This window comes from Scyliorhinus canicula, chromosome 15 (genome assembly GCF_902713615.1).
Source record: "Scyliorhinus canicula chromosome 15, sScyCan1.1, whole genome shotgun sequence".
Classification (NCBI taxonomy): Eukaryota; Metazoa; Chordata; class Chondrichthyes; order Carcharhiniformes; family Scyliorhinidae; genus Scyliorhinus; species Scyliorhinus canicula.
In genome coordinates, this window is record NC_052160.1 from 94,422,400 (window position 1) to 94,445,557 (window position 23,158).

General features: G+C 39.9%; 1 protein-coding gene across 6 annotated transcripts in view; it reads right to left on the bottom strand.

Moving 5' to 3' along the window:
• LOC119978400 (homeodomain-interacting protein kinase 1-like) overlaps positions 1-23,158 on the bottom strand; it is a 137,389-nt gene that overhangs the window by 1,491 nt on the left and 112,740 nt on the right. For 4 of the 6 annotated variants that reach the window (XM_038820023.1, XM_038820026.1, XM_038820022.1 and 1 more), the window contains 6 exons: positions 20,751-20,893; positions 16,669-16,842; positions 12,280-12,489; positions 11,186-11,436; positions 9,728-9,840; positions 1-4,534 (listed from right to left, as the gene is read on the bottom strand). The exon at positions 1-4,534 is cut by the window's left edge and continues 1,491 nt beyond it. In XM_038820023.1, the coding sequence (XP_038675951.1) occupies positions 4,052-4,534; positions 9,728-9,840; positions 11,186-11,436; positions 12,280-12,489; positions 16,669-16,842; positions 20,751-20,893 (1,374 nt within the window). In that variant the 3' untranslated portion in view covers positions 1-4,051. The remainder of the gene's footprint in view (positions 4,535-9,727; positions 9,841-11,185; positions 11,437-12,279; positions 12,490-16,668; positions 16,843-20,750; positions 20,894-23,158) is intronic. The other 2 variants (XM_038820027.1, XM_038820024.1) reach the window with 1 other exon arrangement.

The following is a 23,158-nucleotide window of genomic DNA, read 5'->3' on the forward strand; positions in this document are numbered from 1 at the left end:
ATTACAAAGTGCTTATCTGTAGTTTTTCAGACTAGGTTTCTCTAACCTCATGTGTATGACTGTTAGTATAAAACAAAATGTTTCATTTCACAAGGCCAAACCTATCAAAATGCACTTCACTGCACCAAAAAGAGATAGAATACAGCAGGACTATGAAATGCCACATCATGACAGCACTTTTCAGTCTTAGCAGAGGTAAAAGTGGATCATTTGGCTCAATAGAATTCCGATACAGATGTTATAGGATGTCACTATATCCTCTCTGAATTCTAGAGGTTAATCCAGAAGGGGCGAGGCAGGGAAAGAAGGGATACAGGAAATTGTAGACTTGAAAGATTGGTCAAAATGCAAAGATATGAAGCAGTAAAGTTTAGCCTCTGCAAAACATTTTAAAGCAAGAATTACCGAACTTATGAGCACCACTTTACCTCCCCATGAATAAGTGAATTGTATTAACCTACTCAATGCACCAAAACTTTATTGTGCAGATTTTGCCTGCCTCTGGAGCACTCTCCACCCTGTTGAAGGTGTGCGCCTGCATGCTAAACGCAAATACAAAAACAGGATTCATACATATATTGTGCTCAGCTTAGAGAGAACAATATTTTTTGATCTAATTTATCTATCCTCATACCTCGGTTTGTTTATACAAACCCAGCTTGTGCCGACTAGAAAGCACATGTCTCAAATGTTCTTGATACCTGAAAGGTTCAGAAGGTGGAGCACTCTAAAATTCAATATAGTTAACCTGGTTACAGAAGGATTGGTGAATATTTGTTTCATGTTAGAAATTTATTTTCTTTCAAACAAAAACATCTGAACCAACAGGCTAGTGTATTTGTGTAAACTCTCACATTTCTACCACTTTATCATTTTATAATGTTGGTATTATGTGATAAATGTAGAACTGTGCTCTCCAAAGATACACGAAGGGCTAAAGCCTTTCCTTCAGAAACACCCACAAAACACCATCGCCTGTTCAACCTTGAAACAAGACAGGTTTTGCAACACCAGAGGTATTCAACATAGGCATTTTCTAAAAGCCATTTCTCTGGGAGATTGCTAGGCACACATTAACATACATGGCCAGGCATACATCAACTCCTTGCAACCTTATGAAGTCAGGGCATGAAATAAGAGAGTAAAAAAGAAAAAGAAAACAAAATGGTTTTGATAAACACTTTCGACAGTAAATAAGGGAAGTAGTTAGTGTATGCAGTACTTTCCTTTCAAATACCGAGTGGAGCACTGAGCAGCTATTTGCAAACAAGAATGTTAGTTTGTTGGAATGAATCGCCGATTTAAAAAAAATTGTACATTAAGATTAGCAAATACTTGCATATCGGTTAAGCAATACCACTTATTCCATGCCCTGCAAATGAGGCAGAATAAATAGCCTTTTCTTTGGTGTGATGAATATGGGCTTTACAAGCAGTTTGCCTGTGTGAAGCCAAAATCTGGGTAGTCGCCGCTCAAAGGGTTTACTCAGAACAGCATCCCACTGCCACAAAGAATGTTAGCATCCATAAACTAGTGAAAAATAAAGTCAAAAAATTACACATCTAGAAGAACCACAACCACCTAAAGCTAATTGCACATCATTTTCCTTGTCCAAAATTTATTAAACAAACCAAAATACTGCACTATCTCCACACAAGTTCGATATGTTCAGCCATACCATTTTGACTTAATAAGGTAAAAATCAAAAGGAACTGAAGTTCAAAAGATAGTACATGGATACATGCGTTTTCACATTCTAAGTAGCTTTCTGCATTAAAAGGAGCATTGTTATATGTGCCAAATGAAAAGAAAAATTAAAAACTTCAAAAGAGAAATAAGAATACTGTTTAAAATTCCATCTCCCTTTCTTAAACTAAAATAAACATTAATTAAAATACTCAACTGATTTATGTTATAAAAACACCAACTTCAAGGATTTAAAATCTGCTTCAACAGTACAACACCCTTTCCTGTGCTACCCTCTCATCACTTTGTTTTGTACTCCCGAGAGGCCTTCCATGCACACACAAGTCCAAATGATCTAACTGCAACAAGTTGGGATTTTCTAAAGCACAGTGTAAAAGTTTTAATTTAATGTACTATGTAAAAATCTGTTAAGGCACTAACTAGGGGAAAGAACTCATCAAATGAACCCCTACAACATTCACACCTGTGCAAAAACTGAGTCAAAGAATTACTCCCATCCAGAACACACAGATGATGCCTGTTCTGCAACCACTTCTTTTCAAACACAATTACTTTTTCATCAGTGCTACAACATTTACTAAAGTTCCAAAATGTATCTAAAGACATTGCATGTACATTCCAACACGTTCCAACTTAATTTCTCTTAAAACGACAGGTACGTTAAAAAAAATCCTCCTGGGTGATCACTTAACTGAATCTTGAGTTACTAGAAATACAGAATTCAAGTATCATAATTTACATTTTCCATCCAAGACTGTTGTAGCTAGTTCTGTTGGAAGTTATGAAAGAGTCACATGTCTTGCTTCTGCAGCTCTGATGTTAAAGCTTATTAGTTGCTGGAATTAATCTAACTAGACCTATACATAAATAGGATATTATAGCAGTAATGTCACTGTATCTTCCACAAGTATAACCGACCTAACAACTCAATGCCACAGGCACTAGTGATTGAAAGTCTGGCTGATGAGTAACACACTTTCAATCCTGTGTGACACACTAAGTGAACATTAGGCAGGAGAGAGATTAAAATGGTTCAGGAACATGATGTGGGATATGATTCAACACAAATTTAGGATGTGTGCATTCATATAATTATTCTCAGTTGTGTAAATCAGCACCGCTGATGCCCAAATGAAAGCTGCACAGCATACACGGGTCCTGGTAGTGGTGGAAATGCCAGAATACACCCTTCAAAACATGTCACTAGTTTGAACACTGGTATGTGCCACACAATTAAAATACACACCTGTTCACTGCAGTATTAAAGCACAAGTGATTTGGAATAATTTACTCATGTTTCAGAATACAGCAGTGACCATTTCTTTCACCCTATTTTCAAACTTCACGACAAGCTTCCTGAATTAATTTTAAGTGAGCCATGCATCCTACGTAAATCGTCGAGAGCGCGACAGCTCTTGACAATGAAGATACAGGCAAGTGAAGTTTACAGAAGCAACTAGATAAAAATATGCTCACTGAACGAGTGATTAAATGGCTCTTAAGCCTGCAGCTTTAAATAAAGCTCACTAATCCTGTATGGACGGCAGCTCTATCAGCCAATCACAGCTGATTGAAATGTTCAACGGAACAATTTCTTACAAGAACAGGTCGATCCCGTTTTCATACTTAATTACACTTTGTACTGCTCAGAAACCAATACTTTATGAAATCCAGATTAATACAAAGTTAATATTGCAACAATACTCTAAAAACGTGACATTCCAAACTACTTTATACACCTTTCAGAAAAATGACATTTTTCTTTAATTTTGAAGCCCTTTCACAAATGCTCAAAAATACACTAAAACATATGCTTGGAGATGTCCATTAATATGTTATGCGAGTCAGGATTAGTTTAGGGTTCAACGTTCCAATCAAACCAAACAGGACATCCATTACTTCCCATTTTATTATGTAATAGGCCTAGAAAAAAAAGCATTCTTCGAACTTCCCAAGCAATAGTATTAACACTTTCAGCAGCATAAACCCATTTCAAGTAGCAGATTCATCAGTGTGTTCAGGCAAAGAGCTGGCAAAAGGAAAGCAACAGTACATTTAAAAACAAACAGCAATTCTGTTGGTTCTGAAAACTCTGAAATCACTGTAAAATATATTTAAAATGCGGTCTATTTCCAATGTCCTCTTTTTTTTTTATAGAAAAAAAAGGTTAAAAAACAAGTCTTCTCACTGCTTGATGTTCTGCAGACATGTGACCCAGTTCAGAAGCAAAACATGACACCACCGAAGAGTCCTGTCTAATGGAACGAAGCACACTCCTCCTTCATACAAAACTGGATTAGTCTAGATCTCATACAGTAGCACAGCACATTTGGAAATAAGAGAGCTACAGATAAGAATACTGATTTATTTTAGTGGGACTGAGTGGATAGCCAGCATAAAGAGTAGGCGCCCTGGAAGCATTAATGTATGACTGGGTGGTAAACGGATGCTGGTACTGGCTGGGAGCAACGCTGGCAGATGGCAGAAGGCTAGGACCCATGCTGACTGGCACCTGTTGGAGGAGACTGGTTGGATGAGCTGCGTATGTGGCTTGTTGCATGGCATGTCTGGAGGAGCTTTGTTGGTTTAGAAGATGGGCCATGGAACTGGAGGTTGCCAGGGCAGCAGCAGTTGGTGCGTAGGTATACATATGGGGTTGTCCTGAAAGGTGCGTAGGGGCTGTCACAGCTGTCAGGTGGGGATGAACACCCGGATGAGCGGGACTGTTATGCTGGAAAGAGTACGGAGGCTGAGCAAGGGTTGGTGTCACGTATGCCTGTTGCCTGCGGGGAGCAGGATTTATACTTCGCTCTTGAGATTGTTGGACCTGAAAGGGAAAGAAAAGAAATAGATGATAACCTTTAAAGTTAAAATGTGGCCTTCTGAAATAGATATTCTAGAGATCATTGGAATGCAGTGACAACATTTTCTAATTTGCATAGATAGTGCCAACAACCAACTAACTTGAAAACGGAGTAACACAGATCATCTATTATTAAAATTCTGACTATCCTTTTACAGGTTTGGTAACTTCAGTAAGATAGTGTCTAAAACTTTCTGTTCCTTTACTCCCCAAGCCTGTCATTTTGTTGCCATGCATTTTAATTGGTCGAAAATTGCAGGCTAGCTGCAGAAAAATCACAGCCCGTGTTTCCAAATCCCACAATCAATGGATCTTCTTGCATCCAAAGAATCATTATGGCAGATTGTTTCTGCAATAGAATGGATTAGAAGGATCTCTCGGAAATATTGGGTGTCTTCTGGTCAAAAAGTCAGCCATCTAGTAATAAGGTTGAACTACTGTCCAATGGAATTCGAGAGATTGATTACAGCACACGAGGCCATTTTGTAATCATTGATGATCTCTGCTTCCACTACCCTTGCAGTCCAGTCATTGCCATTTGCTGATAATAGTTCTTCCTCACATCCCCTTGCATCTTTTGTCCAAAACCTTAAACCCATGTTCCCTAGCCCTTGTACCACTAGCTAATTGGACAGCTTTCCTTTGTCTATCTTAACTAAACCTGTCATAAACCGTACACACCTCAATCAAATCTCCTCTCAATTTCCTTTGTTCTAACATCAGTTTCTCCAAACGAACTTTGTAGCTAAAATTCTTTATTCATGGTAAATTTCCTCTGTATCCTCTCAAGGAAGTTCCTAAAGTGTGGTGACCAGAAATGGAAATAACACTCTTGTTTTGGCCAAAACAGAGATTAATAAAGGTTCAGCATAACTCCCTGCTTTTGTACTCAATTGGTGCAACTTAACTAAATGGGAACAAAGTCCCATAGCTAGCACATTTAGCATTGTGTTGTACTTTGTAAGGGCCCCTCCTATTGATTCCCTATTCCCCATTTCTTTTACTTTATCGTCATCATTTTGATCCATGGATATTTAATGGACATATACCTTTAAGTCACGCAGAGGAAGTGGCACCTGAGGGATCCGATTTGATTGGTTGGCTGGTGGCCAATGAATTGGCCAAAGGCTGTATTCTGCTCAGTGACAGGCAGTGATTGGGTCCTACCTATGTGGTATGGTTTTCAGAGCACCCAGGAAGGGACAGTCGGGTCCTGGACGCAGAGAGAGACTGTGAGCTGCTGCCTCTCTCTCTCTCCGGAAATGTTGCCTAACTGTTGTTTTCTGATCCTGCAGAGACGTTTTTGAGACCTTGATGAATCTACAGTGCACACTATTAGTGACTGAAAGCAAAATCCTCCAACTGAAGGCCTAGACTGAAGAAAGGTGTACTGGAAGACGTCCATCTGAAACAAAGACTTATCTTTTTTTAAATTTAAAGAACCTAATTCATTTTTCCAATTAAGGGACAATTTAGCTGTCCAATCCGCATAGCCTGCACATCTGGGTTGTGGGTGCAAAACCATGCAAACACAGGGAGAATGTGCAAACTCCATACAGACAGTGAGTCAGAGCCGGGATTGAACCTGGCACCTCGGCGCTGTGAGATCCTTTTTGTTTTTCTTCACACTCCACGTGTGTGTGTGTGTGTGTGTGTGTGTGTGTGTAAATGTGTATATCAATATAAAAATATGTACATAGATAAATATATACGTAGAAAAAAAAAAAAATATATATATATAGTGCACGAGAGAGAGGCGAGTTAAAGGGTTAGGAATTAGGTAACAGTTAACCAGTTGTATTTGTTGCATATTTACTCAGTGATTGTTATTAATAAAAATTATTCGTGTTTAAATTTACAAACCTGGTGACTGTAGTTATTGGGCAGCTAGAGACCTAAGACTTTGGGTATTTTCTAAAAATTAATTGTTCATTTCAATCGTGTTGTGATTTTATTTATTTTTTTATTTGCGACTCTGGGAAAGTGGGGCTGGAACTGCCTGCACTAGCCCAGGGTGTCGTAACAACCTCTTCCTTTCTAGAATATGGCGACCAGAGGAGTTTGCAGTCTTCAAAGTGTGGTTTAACGTTATATTGGACTCAATGTCTCTCTCCACAGATGCGGACAGTCCTGCTCTTCCTGTATCTATTAGCTCTAACTCAGGTTCTATACAAGTTTAACCTAACTTCTCTGCTTTGCAATTCTATCCCTTTAACAGTGAACCCCAATGGCATTTTTAATGGCATTAACCATCGTCACTATTTTAAATGATTTGTACATTTACACCCCCCATCTCCCAACTCCTCTTCCCCCTTTTAGATGCTTATTTTCTGAGTAGGTGACCTCCTTATTGTTATAAATATATACTGCCTCATACTTATCTATATTTCAAGTTTATTTTCAATTACCTGCCTATTGTGGAAGTTCATTAATGTTTTCCTGTACTTTATTGTAAGTCGGTATTAACTAACCCTAACACTCCCACTCCCCAATTTGTTAGTGATATTGATAAACAGTAGCCAGTTTCTTATTAAATTAAAAAATATTACATTCAAGTTTTTAAAGTGTGGTATGAGGGTCCTTCAGTTTATAAAAACCTCAGTTTTAGAGTCCCCTCAATGGTCTGCAAACTAGTACAATTAGCAGAAAACCACCATGATAATTATTCTGAATGGTTGCAGGGCCAGTTTCTCGCAAGACAAACGATTGTCACAATTTGAGTTGAGCGAAATGTAATTTGCATTTAAAACGCTGCAATCTTCTGCACTGATCATACATAAGACTACAAAATTGCATTTCTGACGCGACTTTAAATTGTTTACAACAGTAGTTCCTTGTGGAACGCCACTTCCCACCACTTACTTACCAACCTGTATAACTACTTTTAACCCTACACTGTTTACGGTTTTGTAGCCAGCTTCCTATTCATGCTGCTGCTTAATCCCTGATCCCATGTGCTATATAACCATAATCATTAATTTTCTATGTAGTATCTTATCAAAGGCTTTTTGGAAATTCAAATATGGGGTAGAGTTTCTGCTTTGCGTACAATGGATGATCTGCGCAAAAATTGTTCCAATTTTGAGATGTGCTTTTCCCCCTCCTCAGGTTTCTGCTCAAACTCATTTGTCCACCACTGAATACACAACATCTGTCACGAATCAACGTAATCAGGCAGCACTTTAGAATGTAATAGGTCCCAGGTTCAATTCCCGGCTTGGGTCACTGTCTGTGCGGAGACTACACGTTCTCCCAGTGTCTGCGTGGGTTTCCTCCGGGTGTTCCGGTTTCCTCCCACAAGTCCCGAAAGACGTGCTGTTAGGTGAATTGAACATTGTGAATTCTCCTTCTGTATACCTGAACAGGCGCGGATGTGGCGACTAGGGGATTTTTCACAGTAAGTTAATTGCAGTGTTAATAAAGTAACTAGTGATAATAAAGATTATTATTATTATTAATGTCACCAATTTTTTTTTGTTGAAGAAATTGCCTCAAGATATTCCATGAAGAGCGCTAACTTGGAGCATTTCAATTAATGAAATTGAAAATGGCTTCATCACAAATAAATAAACATTTTAATCTGTGTCTACCATCTGCAGTAAACCAATTTGAAATAAGTGAAAATTACTAAAAAGGTGCACAGGTGATTACATTGGGACACAAATAGCCAGTTTCTTGGTAAGTTTCAAAACAAGAATAATATTCAAAAGCTTTTGGATTATGCCTATTAGGACCCTGCACCCAAAAAAAGGCAAATGTTTTAGTGTATTTGTGAAGGCTCGCAAATGGTGTTAATAGCAGAAGTACCCATTGGGCCAGCTTTTGCCAAGATGTTTTTAAAGCTAACACAAAATATTGCAGATATTCAGGGTGCCCCGAATGTAATTTGCACTAAAAATTCTACAATCTTTTACACTGTTTTTGCTGGAGAATTGTGCCAAAAACACCAGCATTACCAGTGTCTAACATGAATACTGATTTTTCAAAGAATTTCGAAAGATTTGGACAATCACGACCTTCTGTTCTGAAATCCATACCTTTTTGAGCAAGGGTTCCATCATTTTTCCAACCACCAACATTTCGTAAATTGGTCTTGAATCCATAGACCCCTGGATTTATTTGATCCTACACATTGCAATCACATTAGCTGATCACCAGTCCTCTGGGACTATTCTCTTTTCCAATTCATTTATTTACGTAATAGTGTCGCAGTTGTCTTTAAAATGCGCAGGTGCAATCTGCGAGGTATTTTATCCTCCCTTAAGTTTGATTAGCGTATTGTCTTCCTTCTTTCTATCTTAAATGTCTTATCTTTTTTATTTTCTTCTTCTAATGTTTATACTCATTATTATAGTTTTTCCAGTAAAGACTAGGGCAAAGTAATGAATTAATTTTTCTTCCATTTCCCTGTGATTACTTGCACGTTTATCAGGTGTAATCCTTATTCTGATTTTTTTTTGGGTTATTTGTGTGTCTGTAAAATAATTTGTTTATTTTTATATTCCTTGACAAGTTAATTTCTGGTTTCTCTTTGCCTCCCAATTGCTTTTCCAGGCTTCTTTCCTAACTATCTCGCAAGTCCATTTTGTCGTCTGTCCCTTTGTTGCTGATGCATATATTTTATGTATTTTACTTTAGTTTCAATTTTATCAATTCTTCATTTGCCTGTGCTGTCATCTAAGGCTAGTCTGTTCTTGTTTTTGGTGGAATATATTTCTCCTGGACATTATTGATCATTGTTTTAAATGTTTCCCACTACTGTTCTATTTGTTTATCAGCAATGTTCTCTCAAGCTGCACAGCAACTTGAAACCTATGCAGGCCATACAAAATTTGGCTCCTTACCACACATGCGCACCAGTCAAAATAAAATTAAAGGGCTCGAACACGTGAATAATCAGTTGCACACTACAAAGAAAATTACAGGGCATGCTAATTATCAGTACTTCAACACCCCCCCCCCCCCCCCCCCCCCCCACACAGAGTTGATTGAACCAACGTTTTCCTTAAAATACATATTTTCCCCCATTTTATCACTATCTTGCTTATGTCCTTTCTAAACTTTATTTTAGACTTCATTATGTTTCAGGTTTAATTTGGTAAAACTGCTTCTCCTTCCAAATACATATTGCGCTTAAACAAAAAATGGAAATAATACCTGACTTAGGTTCAGAGGTTGCCGTTGACGGTACATGGTTGGCGTTGTTGAGCTTGAAGTCTGCCCACTCGTAGGCATGCCTGTTTTAGCCTTATAAACATTCGAGAAAAAACCTGACATGCACAGGAAACACAAAAGTGAGTAAACAAATCAAACATTGAACATCCTTTTCAATGAGAGTAGCAAAAATCAGGTTGGCATGCAAGAGAAAAGGGGAACAGACTGTTAACATCATCATTCTACACAAATTAACTTTTAAAAAATTTGTTCTTAAATGTAGACGTCGCTGGCTAGACCATCATTTATTGCCCATCCTAATTTCCCTTGAACGGAGTGGTTTACGAGGCAATTTCAGTGGGGGGGCAGTTAAGAGTCAACCACATAGCTCTGTAGGTCTAGAGGCACATGTAGGCCAGACCAGGTAAGGGTGGCAGATTTCCTTCCCTGAAGGACATTAGTGCACCAGATGGGTTTTTTTTTTTACAGCCATCAGCAACGGTTTCATAGACATCATTAGACTTTTAATTCCAGATTTTTATTTAATTCAAATTTCACCATCTGCCGTGGTGGGATTCAAACCCAATACCTCAGCGCATTACCCTAGGTCTCTGGAGTACTAGTCCACTGACAATACCACTATGCCATCGCCCCCTGATAAACTTAATCTAAAGCACCAAATGGGTTTCTTTCTTGTTGAGTTCGGTTTACTTATGGCAAGCACGGCTGACATTTAAGTGAATGCAACATCCACTTGGAAAATTTTTCCACTAAACAAACATCACTGAATCGTGCCATTGCTTCAAAATAGGTCATTTTAAGATCATTCTCTGTTAAAATTCATGAAGCATAGAACATTATGTGGCAAAAGGAATATTTTCCTTTGAATAGCAATTAATATCTTTGTAATGAGAACAGGTTAAAAGGAACCTAAAGGACCCATTGAGAGATGTGCAGAAACTGGCACTTCACACAGCAACTTAAAAATAGGTGGAGATGGTGATCACTTCAACAGCATCAGTAGTTGAGACCATGGGCTGGATTCTCTACCGTCAGGATTCTCCATTGCGCTGGCAACCTGGGATTTTCCCCAATGGCGGGAAACCTTACTGGACGGCTGGTGCGACAGAGAATTCCAGGGGCATATCGCACCGGGACAGAGAATCCTGCCCCATATTTTTAAGTGAGGGAGACAAAAAAATGTCAGGGGAGCTGGGTAAATAAAAAAGAAATCTCAGTTTGCATGTTTTAAATATTAAGAAGCATAATGGAAATATGATCTGAATTGGATGCCCCTGGTGTCTGCTGGTTTGAGGAATTTTACAGACTAAAGCAGTGATACATTTAAGAACTCCAATTTTAATTGATGCTGAATAAGTGTTTGAAGTAAAATAAAAATGATCTAAGATTACTACAACTTCGTATTGTTGGAAGCACTTTGGTACATCATTATATTCCTACCTGACAAACTGTTGCTTTCTCCCATACTGTCACTGACTTGGGCCTTCAAAGGCTGTACAATGATGGTGCGAGATCCGACATTATGACAGGCATCCAATGTTCTTTTAGAGACATCCTGTGTACTGCTGATAACCTGCGTTGCTCGAGGTCGTTCACATGGATAGGGACTGTTACTATTTGAGGAGTCAGATTCTAAAGAATCGTGGACAGTCACATAACTGATGACATTTGATCTCGGTTTCATACCAGAGCTAAGGAGAAAAAAGAAAAACAGCTAGTCAGGCCATCCCAATACGGTCAGAAACTCAATCGCCATACAGAAGGATGTCCATTGGTTTGCCCTCCACTTTCCTCTTTTTTTGCTCATGATCAATCTCTCATTTTGTCATCCTAATAACTTTAATAAGTCCTCCTGCACAAAGAATTTTGCAGATTAATGGCAAAGTTGATGATCATCATCGCCACAATTTTAAAACTTTAATCTGTATCGGATTATCTAACACAACCAAGATTCTTCTTCTTGTCACCATCCACGGACTGATGGAACATGTGTGTGGAAGTCAGGCAAGGACAACATTGAACTCAACTATGATACTTCTTTTCCCAAGATCAAGAATTAGCCAACACTATGGCAAGGCTCATGAAAAATGGCAAATTTGTGAAGAATCAGAAGATGAGCACCACTCGTGGATCATAATTCTGCTGCAAGTTAGGGGGAAAACGCAAAGAAACCGGACAGAAGTTAGAATTATTGATAGTAACCACTCATAACTGCAGAATGCAGTCCTTTCTTGGGAGATTTGAATTTGTTGACACTTAAGATTCTAGTTACTTGTTACTAGTGTGCAGCATTTTACATTTAAGTGACATTTACAGAGAAACAAATAATCTTTCTATTGAATTTGATTGAAGCCAGAGACACAGGTAAAATACTTTCAAGTCAAAGGCAGGTTCTGATGAGCCACAAAGCAGACTTAAATGTCCTCACCTCCCATCCAAAGTCAAGCATGCTTTCTTTACCTAGGTTGCATTTATAAATAGTGTGGGCATTGTCCCCACCCCCCATAACTTTTAATATAGAGAGATATACCTACCTCCCAACTTTCTGCTTTGTTTCTTCCTCTTCGTCTGTGTCACTACGGATGGTGATAACACTGACAGCAGGACTGGGTGTGTCAGGAATCACAATAGTCTGCCGCTGATGATCAAGCATTGTGCTGCAGTATGGGGAAGGTGCACTGGAAGGACTGTTTTGAACCACCATGTACGTTTGAGACGGAGTTATATCCAACACAGGAACATTTCTGGTAGAGATTGAGTAACAGCCAAGTTTATTGTGGAAATCAGTGATTTTAGTTTTAACGTTTAAAATTATTAGCTAAATGTATTGCTCAAACCCCATTCAAGAAGTAATCAAACTTATTTCAATTATACATAAATGCATTATTTCAAAATCATTATTTCTAGGAGGCTACATTGAACTCACTGTAAAAAAGAATACAGTTTGTGTTCACAATGCAAAAGTTCACAATGCAAATTCACATTCCTCCATACTTGGTTATTTGGATAAAACCGGCGTCAAAGATTAGCGTTGCTAATTCAGCATGTAGAGTATGATATGATTTCAGGTATTTTCCAACTGCTTTTGACAATATAACTAAACTAGGACTCATCATACACCGACAGCACTTCATATAGAAAATGATGAATGGAGAATGCACGTGGATCAAATGTTATTTAATTCCAGAGAGTCATTATCTGCAGTTTCAAATTCACAAATAGAATATCAAATGCAATTCCTTACAATTTAAAAAAGTTTTTTTGGGGTCAATTTCTTATCTTTTCTTGTAGAGACTGCTCCTGCACAGGGCAGCACCACAGGTGCCAAGCACCCACCAGCACTGGGGATAAGCATGTCCGAGACGGTCCCACTCGTGCTGGCCAACTGCTGTACTGAAAGGACACCAAAATAAAGCCTAAAACTGCCTTCACCCAAATGCATGTATATGTGCATTTACCAACAAAGGGCATTGGATAGTGATAATGAGAAAGTTTGCTGGCTGATTTCTACAACCCGTAAACTCATGGGCAGTGAGGGCAAGTGAATGATTCCTACCGCCATTGAAACAACTGTCCTTCAAGCTTGTAGAAATTAGCTACAAGGTACCAACTCAACCACTTGGGCGCTGGGCCTTTGTTTAGGATGAAAAGCTAACATATTAGAAATTAATGTCATGTGCTAGCTTAATGTGTACAATATGCAAGTTTTCAGTGCAACAGCTGCCTGCAGGTGGCACCTTTCACAATATTTTAACTCTAGTACAAAGAGATTGTTAGGGAGGCAGAACATTTAAAGTTTGGAAATGCACAGAAATGTCCAACTTCAATTTCTAAATTTCCTTACACTTTGGAGTTTTCAAACTCTCACTTTCGCACACTTTAGAGACTCTTTTTGCTCAACCAAGCACAATTTATATTGGTATAACATTTAGAAGTATTTTAAGTAATCAATTTTAAGGGTTCCCATAAAGGCATTCCAATCATTCATTAATACAGTGTTATGGGCTAAGGTCTAGAGAACCCCAAAGTGTATCATGGAGTTCACCTGACCCACAACTTTTAATAGATTGTGGTATGAAGAGCACATGGTCCACTCTACAGGTGTGGTACAGCAGAAATGGAAAAGTATTTTTAAAGCAAAACAATCTTTATTCTATGAACTGGAGTTAATCTTTTTAAAACTGTGAACATTTTAGCAACCATTAATTCAAATACAATCCCCAAAGAATACAACACTAAGTAATCCTTAATAACTTCCCAAACAACATCCAGAAGACAAAAGAAACACCTTTTAACAGAAGCACATCAGGTTTACATTCACTACTGAGAACATTTATAATTCTGAATTCACCAAATGATCAAGAGATAGTCTTTTCACGGCACAGAGAACAGCAGTACACCTGTTTTGTCTGGCTTCAGCTCCAACACTGAAAATGAAACTAAAACACCCTGCAGCAAACAGCCTAAAACAAAAGTAAAAAGCTGACAGACAGCCCAGCTCCACCCACACTCTGACATCACTGATAAACACCCATTTCTTAAAGGTACCTTTCTTAAACAGCCATTTCTTAAAGGTACTCTCACATGACACCTCCCCCCCCAGAAAAAAAACCCATCAACTTCAAGATGGTTTCATTTTTCACCTTTTCACTATCCTTTAATAAATGCACGCAGTAGATATACTTTTTCGTTTTAAAAAACACACTCCCCACTTAAAAATGATATACCACACCTGAAAAGCAACCACAATATGCCCACCCCTCACTGTCTTTAAGTTCACTAAGCCAATCCAATAGATAAGACTTTTATCCCCTCGAGCCCCCAATTTGTTATGGGCCAGGGTATAGAGAACCCCAAAGTGCATCATGGAGTTCACCTGACCCACAACGTTTAATAGATTGTGGTATGGGGAGCACACGGCGCACTCTACAGGTGTGGTACAGCAGAAATGGAAAAGTATTTTTTAAAGCAAAACAATGTTCATTCTACGAACTCAAGTTAACCTTTTTAAAACAGTGAACATTTTAGCAACCATTAATTCAAATACAACCCCCCAAAGAATACAACACTACGCAATTCTTTAATAACTTCCCAAACAACATCCAGAAGACAAAAGAAACACCTTTTAACAGCAGCACATCAGGTTTACATTCACATGACAACAGAAATAATTTAATCATTTTCTAATTGAAAAGGTAGTGCACAAAAGCAATCGTCAATTCCACAGATTCACATGTTTATCCACTTCACCACCCCTAATTAATGCTTCTTAGAAAAATTGTTATACCTTGCAATAAAAATACCTTTCAATCCATCAACCCACCACTTCTGTCTTAAGTTGAATTTCCGAAAGGAAAAATATTTCAAATTTCCCCACAGAATATTAGAAAGTTGAACTTATTCATGAAACAGAACACTACAAATCATAAACCGTGCAACAGGAACATTCCTTGCATGCACTGAAAATAAATATCTGATCGTAATCTTTAATTACTCTGTGCATTTATTGTATGTTTACTTTCTTGCTGGAAACATGAGCATGTGGTTTTTGCAAAAGAAACCACTTCCAGTACCTGAATCTTCAAAAGTGACCTACAAATTTTACCTATTTCCACTGCAATAATTTATCCAAGCTTTTAACATCAAATCTGTCAGTCCAGAAACTCTGTAGGTCACACAGTATTGACAGTTTATTATTCTCTCCTCCTTTGAGGTTTCGGATTTAGATTGTTATACAATTCAACACGAGGATGCTTCAGAATTCAGTAATTGACGTTAGTATGATAATTTTGTTTTTGATTTTCATTGACCATTTGCCTAATAAATTATTGATAATTTCTGCTAGTTCAACTTTGTTAACCCATCACTGATCCAGCCCACACCAAGGCAGCACAGTAGCACAGTAAGTAGTACTGTGGCTTCACAGCGCCAGGGTCCCAGGTTTGATTCCCAGCTGCGTCACTGTCTGTGCAGAGTCTGCACTTTCTCCTTGTGTCTGTGTGGGTTTCCCCCGGGTGCTCCGGTTTCCTCCCACTAGTCCTGAAAAACGTGCTGTTGGGTAATTTGGACATTCTGAATTTTCCTTCCGTGTGCCCGAACAGGCATCGGAATGTGGTGACTAGGGACTTTTCACAGTAACTGCATTGCAATGTAAGCTTACTTGTGACAATAAAGATTATTTTTTTAAAAAGGTAACTAACTAACTCTTACTGGGATAAGCGTACTTGCCCTTGCACTTTACTCCAACGGACTTTTCTCACATGTGAAGTTTGAAAGCAAGTGCAGGCAAGTTCATTGCTTTGGGGCATTATATCCACTTAGGACCAGTTTGCACCCAAGATCCAAAGAGCCATTTTCAACTTAATATTGATGTGGATATCTTAAATTTGCTTTTCCTTTCTGAGCCAAGATGCCACAGCTGTGTACCAACGTCCCACCACAACCACTCCAGCTGAGAACAGCACAGAGATATAAACGGCACCTGAAAGCACGGACAGATTCTAGGCCTGTGTCTGTCGGCAAGATTTTTTGTGGAATCAATGGACATATAATTTAATTAATATAATGCAATTTTCTTTTCAACTTGGCATGTGTGAGGGCAATGTGAAAGAAAGATGTTATAGTCATGCTCATCCAGTATGTAGAAACAAGCATGCAGGGTCCCTAGAGAGCAATCAAGGCAGAAAACCTAGCTGCCATTTTATTTCCCCAATTCAGATTTGCTGAGGCTAACAGGAACACTGCAGCACCTCACCTAATGTGCCAGCACAAACCAGGGAACCAGTCTGGGAGCTTTCTGGATCAATTCCACAAAAAGCAGCACACCTGCTTAGCTCCATTTGATCTGAAAGAGTGACTGAATTCAGCCACCACGTGATACACACCTGGGTTACATTTTCCAGTGCTACATGCATGCATTTTACCTTGTGTTGTGAAGCGGTTTGTTCCTTTTGGAGGAAGACCTGATGTTTTGCTGCTGGCGTACCACATGGGCAACACCAACATTTAGGGGCTGTGCAGCTAAAGTCACATGTCCAGCCAATAAAGATGGCTGCTGCACAATGGCATTATACTGGCTTCCATGGGAATGTGCATTTCTGAGAATAAAAAGAAGAAAAATCAGCATTGAAGAAACAAAGATAACAACTTTTCGCCCAAACCTTAGATTTGGGGAGACAGATATAAACTAACATCCTCTTTGACATGGGATAGTGACCAGCACTGTTGCCTCACAACACCAGGGATCCAGGTTTGATTCCCTTGGGTGACTGTCTGTGTGGAGCGTACAGGTTACAGAGAAGATAGAAGCAACAGGAAGCCATTAGGCCCTTTGAGCCTGCTCCGCCATTCATCACGATCATGTCAGATAATCAAATTCGATACCCTGATCCGCCTTCCACCCTCCCACCCCATCCTCCAGTTGAGGGGGCTTCAATTACGAGGAGAGGTTGAGTAGACTGGGACTCTACTCGTTGGAATTTAGAAGGATGCAGGGTACTTACAGAAACATAAAATTATGAAGGGAATAGATAGGATGGATGCGGGCAGGTTGTGTCCACTGGTGGGTGAGAGCAGAACTAGGGGGCATAGCCTCACAATAAGGGGAAATAGATTTAGGACTGAGTTTAGGAGGAACTTCTTCATCCAAAGGGTTGTGAATCTATGGAATTCCCTGCCCAGGTGAAGCAGTTGAGGCTCCTTCATTAAATGTTTTCAAGATAAAGACAGATAGGGAAAGTGGAGCTGAGTCCACAAAAGATCAGCCATGATCTCATTGAATGGCGGAGCAGGCTCGAAGGGCCAGATGGCCTACTCCTGCTCCTAGTTCTTACATTCTTATGCCTTGATCCCTTTTTACCTGTATCTGCAAGGGTTTCTTCCAAGTGCTCCGGTTTTCTCCCACAGTCCCAAGGTGGACAGGTTAGGTGGGGTTGTGGGGACGGGGCAGGTGAGTGAACCTTGGTAAGGTGCTCTTTCAGAGGGTCAGTGCAGACTGATGGGCTGAATGGCCTCATTCTGCACTGTAGGGAATTTTTGGATTCTATGGACATGCTATTTCCATGTCGGTGCAACATCGAGGGCCGAAGGGCCTGTACTGCGCTGTATCGTTCTATGTTCTATGTTCTATGTTGCAGTATCTTTTAAAATTGATATGTCACATTAAATTAACCCAATTAAGTTATGAAATACTATTTCAAAGCTCAGTAAGACAAATGATATTTGCTAAACTTCAAATTTTTTATTCTATATCACATACTGAACTGGAAAATTTATTTTACATTCATTTTCCCCAACCCCAATGCTCTTAACTTCAAGCTACACAAAGGTGCAGTTATCTCAAGTTCACACAGTTGATGTTTTTTATTACTTCACAGAATCTTTAGGGTGCAGGCCATTCGGCCCATCAAGTCAGCACTGGTTCTCCACAAGAGCATCCTGCCCACCACCACTCCCCTACCTTATCCCATAACTTTGCACATTTTCTTTTCAGATAGCAATCTATTTCCCTTTTGAATACCTTGCTTGAACCTCCCTCTACCAACCTCTCTGGAAGTTTGTTCCAACCACCCTCTGGGTGAAAACATTTTTCTGCATCACTTTTGCCATTAATTTTAAATTTGTGCCCTCTCGTTCTTTATGCTTTCAAGTAGGAACCGTTCCTCAATTTACCCTGCCCATATCCTAAATACCTCTATCAAACCACCTCTCAACCTTCTTTTATTAAAGGAAAACAGACCCAACCTCTCCAATCTAACCTCATAGTCCAGTTCTTTTACCTAGAATCATTCTTTCAATCTCCTCTGTGCTCTCTCCAACGTCTTCATACCCTTTAAGTATAGTGTCCAGAACTGGGCGCAGTACACCAAATGAAGCCAGATTAGTATCTTATACAAGTTCAACATGACCCTCTTACTCCTGTACTCAAAGCCCCTACTAATAAAGCCCAAGATACAATATGCATTATTAACTGCTCCATCAACATATCCTGCCACCTTCAATTACTTATGTACGCATCGACCAAGGTCCCTCTGTCCCTGTACCTCCTTTTAAGACTTCCTTCCTTTATTTCATACTGTCTGTCTATATTCTTCCTGCTAAAATAAATCACTTCCAACTTCTGTGCATTGAACTTCATCAGCCACTTGTCTGCCCAATCCAACTTGTCCATGTCTTTCAAGTTTAAGACTATCCCCACAATTGACATTTCCAATCTTTGTATCATCTGTGAATTTCAAAATCAAGACTTGAACACCAGTCTAGGTCATTAATATATATTGGGCATGGCAAAGGGTGCCAACACTGATACCTGGGGATCTCCATTACAAACCTTCCTCCCCAATCTGAAAAACAACCATTTGTCACTCTGTTTCCTGTCATTCAGCCAATTTCTTATTCAAGTGCCTACTTTCCCTTTTATTCCATGGGTTAGGATGGTGCTCACAAGTCTGTTGCGTGGCACTGTCTCAAATGCATTTTGAAAATCCATATACTCTACAAACAGCGATACCCTTGTCACCCTTCTCTGTTACCTCCGCAAAAAATTTCAGCAAGTTAGTTAAACATGATTTTCCCTTAATTAATTCATGCTGGCTTTCTTTAATTATCCTGCACTTGTCTAACTGGCTCTATTGATTTTGACCCGAACAAATTCTCCAGTCCTCTGGCACCATCACTGTGTCTAACGAAGACTGGAAGATTAGCACCAGCTCCTCTAAAATTTCCATTCACTTCCCTTGGTACCCTTGGATGCATCTCATCTGGTCCTTGTATCCAATCAATTTTAAGATAACCTTTCTAACACATCCTCCTTCTCAACCGCAAATTCTTCTCGTGAACTTGTCATTCCCCCCCACCAACCTCAGCCTGGGTGGCATCTTCTTCCTTTGTAAAGACAGATGCAAAGTACTCGCAAACCACTATTTCTTCTGCCTCTGCGTGCAAGTCCTCTTTTTCTTTAATCCCTAATTGGCCCTACTCTTTGTTTCTCTACCCTTTTGTTATTCATATGCTGAGAGAAGACCTTGGGATTCCCTTTTATGTTAGCCGCTTATGTTAACTTCTTAGTAGTAGGAATCCAAGAAGAAACATGATCAATTCTACAGCAAATGCTATGGTTATGTTACCGGACTAATAGGAGCCTGGGCTAATGATCCGGAGACAGAAGTTCAAATTCTGGAATAAAAAGCTAGTATCAGTAATGATCACCTCAAAACTACCGGACTGTCACAAAACTCCATCTGGTTCACTAATACCCTTTAAGGAATAAGATCTGTCAATCTTAGTTGGTCTGGACCCACAAAAACATGATTGCTTTCAAGTGCCCCCTTAAACGGCACAACAAGCCATTCAGCTGCATTCAAGAAGGTGGTTCAACTTCTCAAGTGCAATCAGGGATGGGCAATATATACTGGCTTTGCCAGAAATACCCTCATCCTCTGAATGATTAAAATGAAATCTGCAGATAATTCTTGGAAAATGCACTTGTGTCATTTTCATTTCTAGTAATATTAAATGAGAGTACACCAGAATGCTTTAAATTACAGATGGTAAGTAATCCAGGTATTCAAATACAGGTTTACCCCATACTGAAACCAATCAAGTGCTCTGATTCTCAACAGTTTGTGTTGTTTGTTTCTATTGCCCAGGTGGGACATGATTTAAGAAGAACGTAATGACAAATATTATTTCTTTTACAGCAAGTTACCAGACGAGGGAGATAATCTTGTTTTAGAAAATTAGGGAATTTTGTTGTATTCTGCAAACAGGAATTGTCGCTCTAAACATCAATTAGCAATAAAAACAAACTTTTTGAAGATTTTATAAGCATTTCCATATTGAGTTTTGTTTAAAGATTTTTCACAAAATAACAATTCCATTCATAATTATGGTGATAATAATTCTCATTGATGAACTCAATTATCAGTACTTGCCTTCCTTTCAAAGGAATGAAAATGAGAAAAGAGCTAAAAGAGAAACATTTTCAATTTAGCAAAAGCTTACTTGCCTCCAGTCTGTTATTTGCTGAGTGCTGGTCATAGCATCTGGTATCACAGTAGCATGCGGGACTGAGTTATGGACAGCTACTCCAGGCAACTGCTGCCAAGTTGACGGTAACAAAATTTGCTGGGTCCCTCCAGGCCACGCCTGCTGCAAACAAAGACAGACTGTCAAGATTGCCACTGTATGGTACCCTACACCAAAAGTTTGCAGACACCCGAAAAGAACACAAAGCATCTAGCTGAAGACCGCACACAGCTGGCAAGAGAAGCACAATGGTAAAACAAAGATCTGTGATGTTAGATTTACACAACGCCTCCCTCCAAAGCCAATACCTGCACAGGACAAGGCATTACAGTTTAATGAGAGAAAGAGAAAGTGAGTATATCCAATATCTTGCAGCTCTGAAGCAGAAACATACATTCGGATATTCTGTGCGACGAGCCATTCTGCAGGAATACAAACACACAGACACAGCAATCTCTTCTAAGCAGGCTCATGCCAAGCAGCAAGGGGAAGAGGGAGGGAACATTCTAACCAACCTTTGATCTGAGAAAGCAAAATGCACGTGGTCACTGCAAGCGACTGCAGAAGTTGGATGGTCCATTTTTAAAAATAAACATGCTACTAACTTTTACCTCAAGACCACAAAAGTTAATTAGCGTGTCTTTTTAAATGTTGGGAGTAACCTACAAATTATTTTTTCTTCATATTCCCCCCCTCATCCTCCCTAGTGCCTGTGCACAGTAGATGATGTTGTTAAGTGTAACAATTGGGGCTATTATCAGTAAGATGTGCTATTATAAGTGTTACACAGGAAATAATTCTGACAATCACTGAAGTACATTTATGCATGATTTTATAAATCAGCATGCCACCATCAGGGGCAATTTTAGATATCCATTACACAGCTTGTTTTTCCTGACCTTTTTACTTAAATAGGACTTTATATATTAGAGATTAGATCAGGAAAATATATATGGAAAACCCATTTAACTCAGTGAGTAGGAAGGAATATTGGTATCCTGTCCCCACCCCCATCCCAACCCCTCCAGCTCCCAAGAGTAATCATTTTGTTCACTTGGATCCTTGCATCAAGCTCGCTAGAACTCTATCCAGCCAATTCCCACAAGTTATCAGCATGTGTCATTTAAGCGAAACACTTAAAAAAATTTATTTTTTTAAAAAAGAGTACCCAATTCATTTTTTCCAATTAAGCGGCAATTTAGTGAGGCCAACCACCTAGCCTGCACATCTTTGGGTTGTGGGGGTGAGGCCCACGCAAACACCACATGGACAGTGACCCAGGGCTGGGATTGAACCTGGGACCTCTGCGCCATGGGGCAGCAGTGCTAACCACTGCGCCACCGTGCTTCCCATTAAGCGAAACACTTTATACTAAGACTACGTTTAACGTCTGCCTGGGGACAGGCTGGTGGAGGAGTGGGCTGGAGACGGGCCCAAGAAAGGGGGTGGCTGATCGGCCGGGGGGGGGGGGGGGGGGAGCAATGAATAGTTACAGATGTAGGAAGCTGGTACATTATGGTCAGTGGGAAACTGGAGGAGGTGCAGGTGGTACTAGTAAATGTATATGCGCCAAATTGGGATGATGTGGAATTTATAAAGAGGATGCTGGGGAAGATACCGGACCTGGATTTGTATAAGTTGATCATGGGAGGGGACTTCGACATAGTTATTGACCCTGGTTTAGACCGGTCAAGCTCAAAAACAGGCAGGGTGCCAGCAATGGCAAAGGAACTAAAGGGGTTCATGGAGTAGATGGTGGGTGTTAGACCCATGGAGATTTGGACAGCCGAGAGTGAAGGAGCTCTCCTTTTACTCACACGTGCATAAAGTGTATTCCCGGATTGATATCTTTATTCTGAGCAGGGCTCTACTGACGGGGGTGGTGGACACAGGGTACTCTGCGATCACAATCTCAGGCCATGCCCCGCACTGGGTTGACCTACAGGTTAGTAAAGACAGTAACCAGCGCCCGCACTGGAGGTTAGACGTGGGACTTTTAGCTGAAGAAAAGGTGTGCGGGCGACTGAGGAACTGTATTCAGAACTACCTGGTAGTTAACGACACGGGGGAAGATTCAGCAGTGGTGGTCTGGGAGGCACTGAAGGCGGTGGTTAGAGGGAAGCTGATCTCAATACGGGCCCACAAGGGAGAAGGCAGACATGGCAGAGACGGACCGACTGGTAAAGGAGATATTACGGGTCGATAAGAGGTATGCGGAGACCCCAGAGGCAGGGCTTTTGAAGGAACGGCGGAGGCTACAGGCGGAGTTCGGCTTGTTAACCACAGGGAGGGCGGTAGAGCAGCTGAGAAAGGCGAGGGGGGGGATTTAGGAGCATGGAGAGAAGGCAAACAGAATGCTTGCACAGCAGCTTAGAAAGAGGGAGGCAG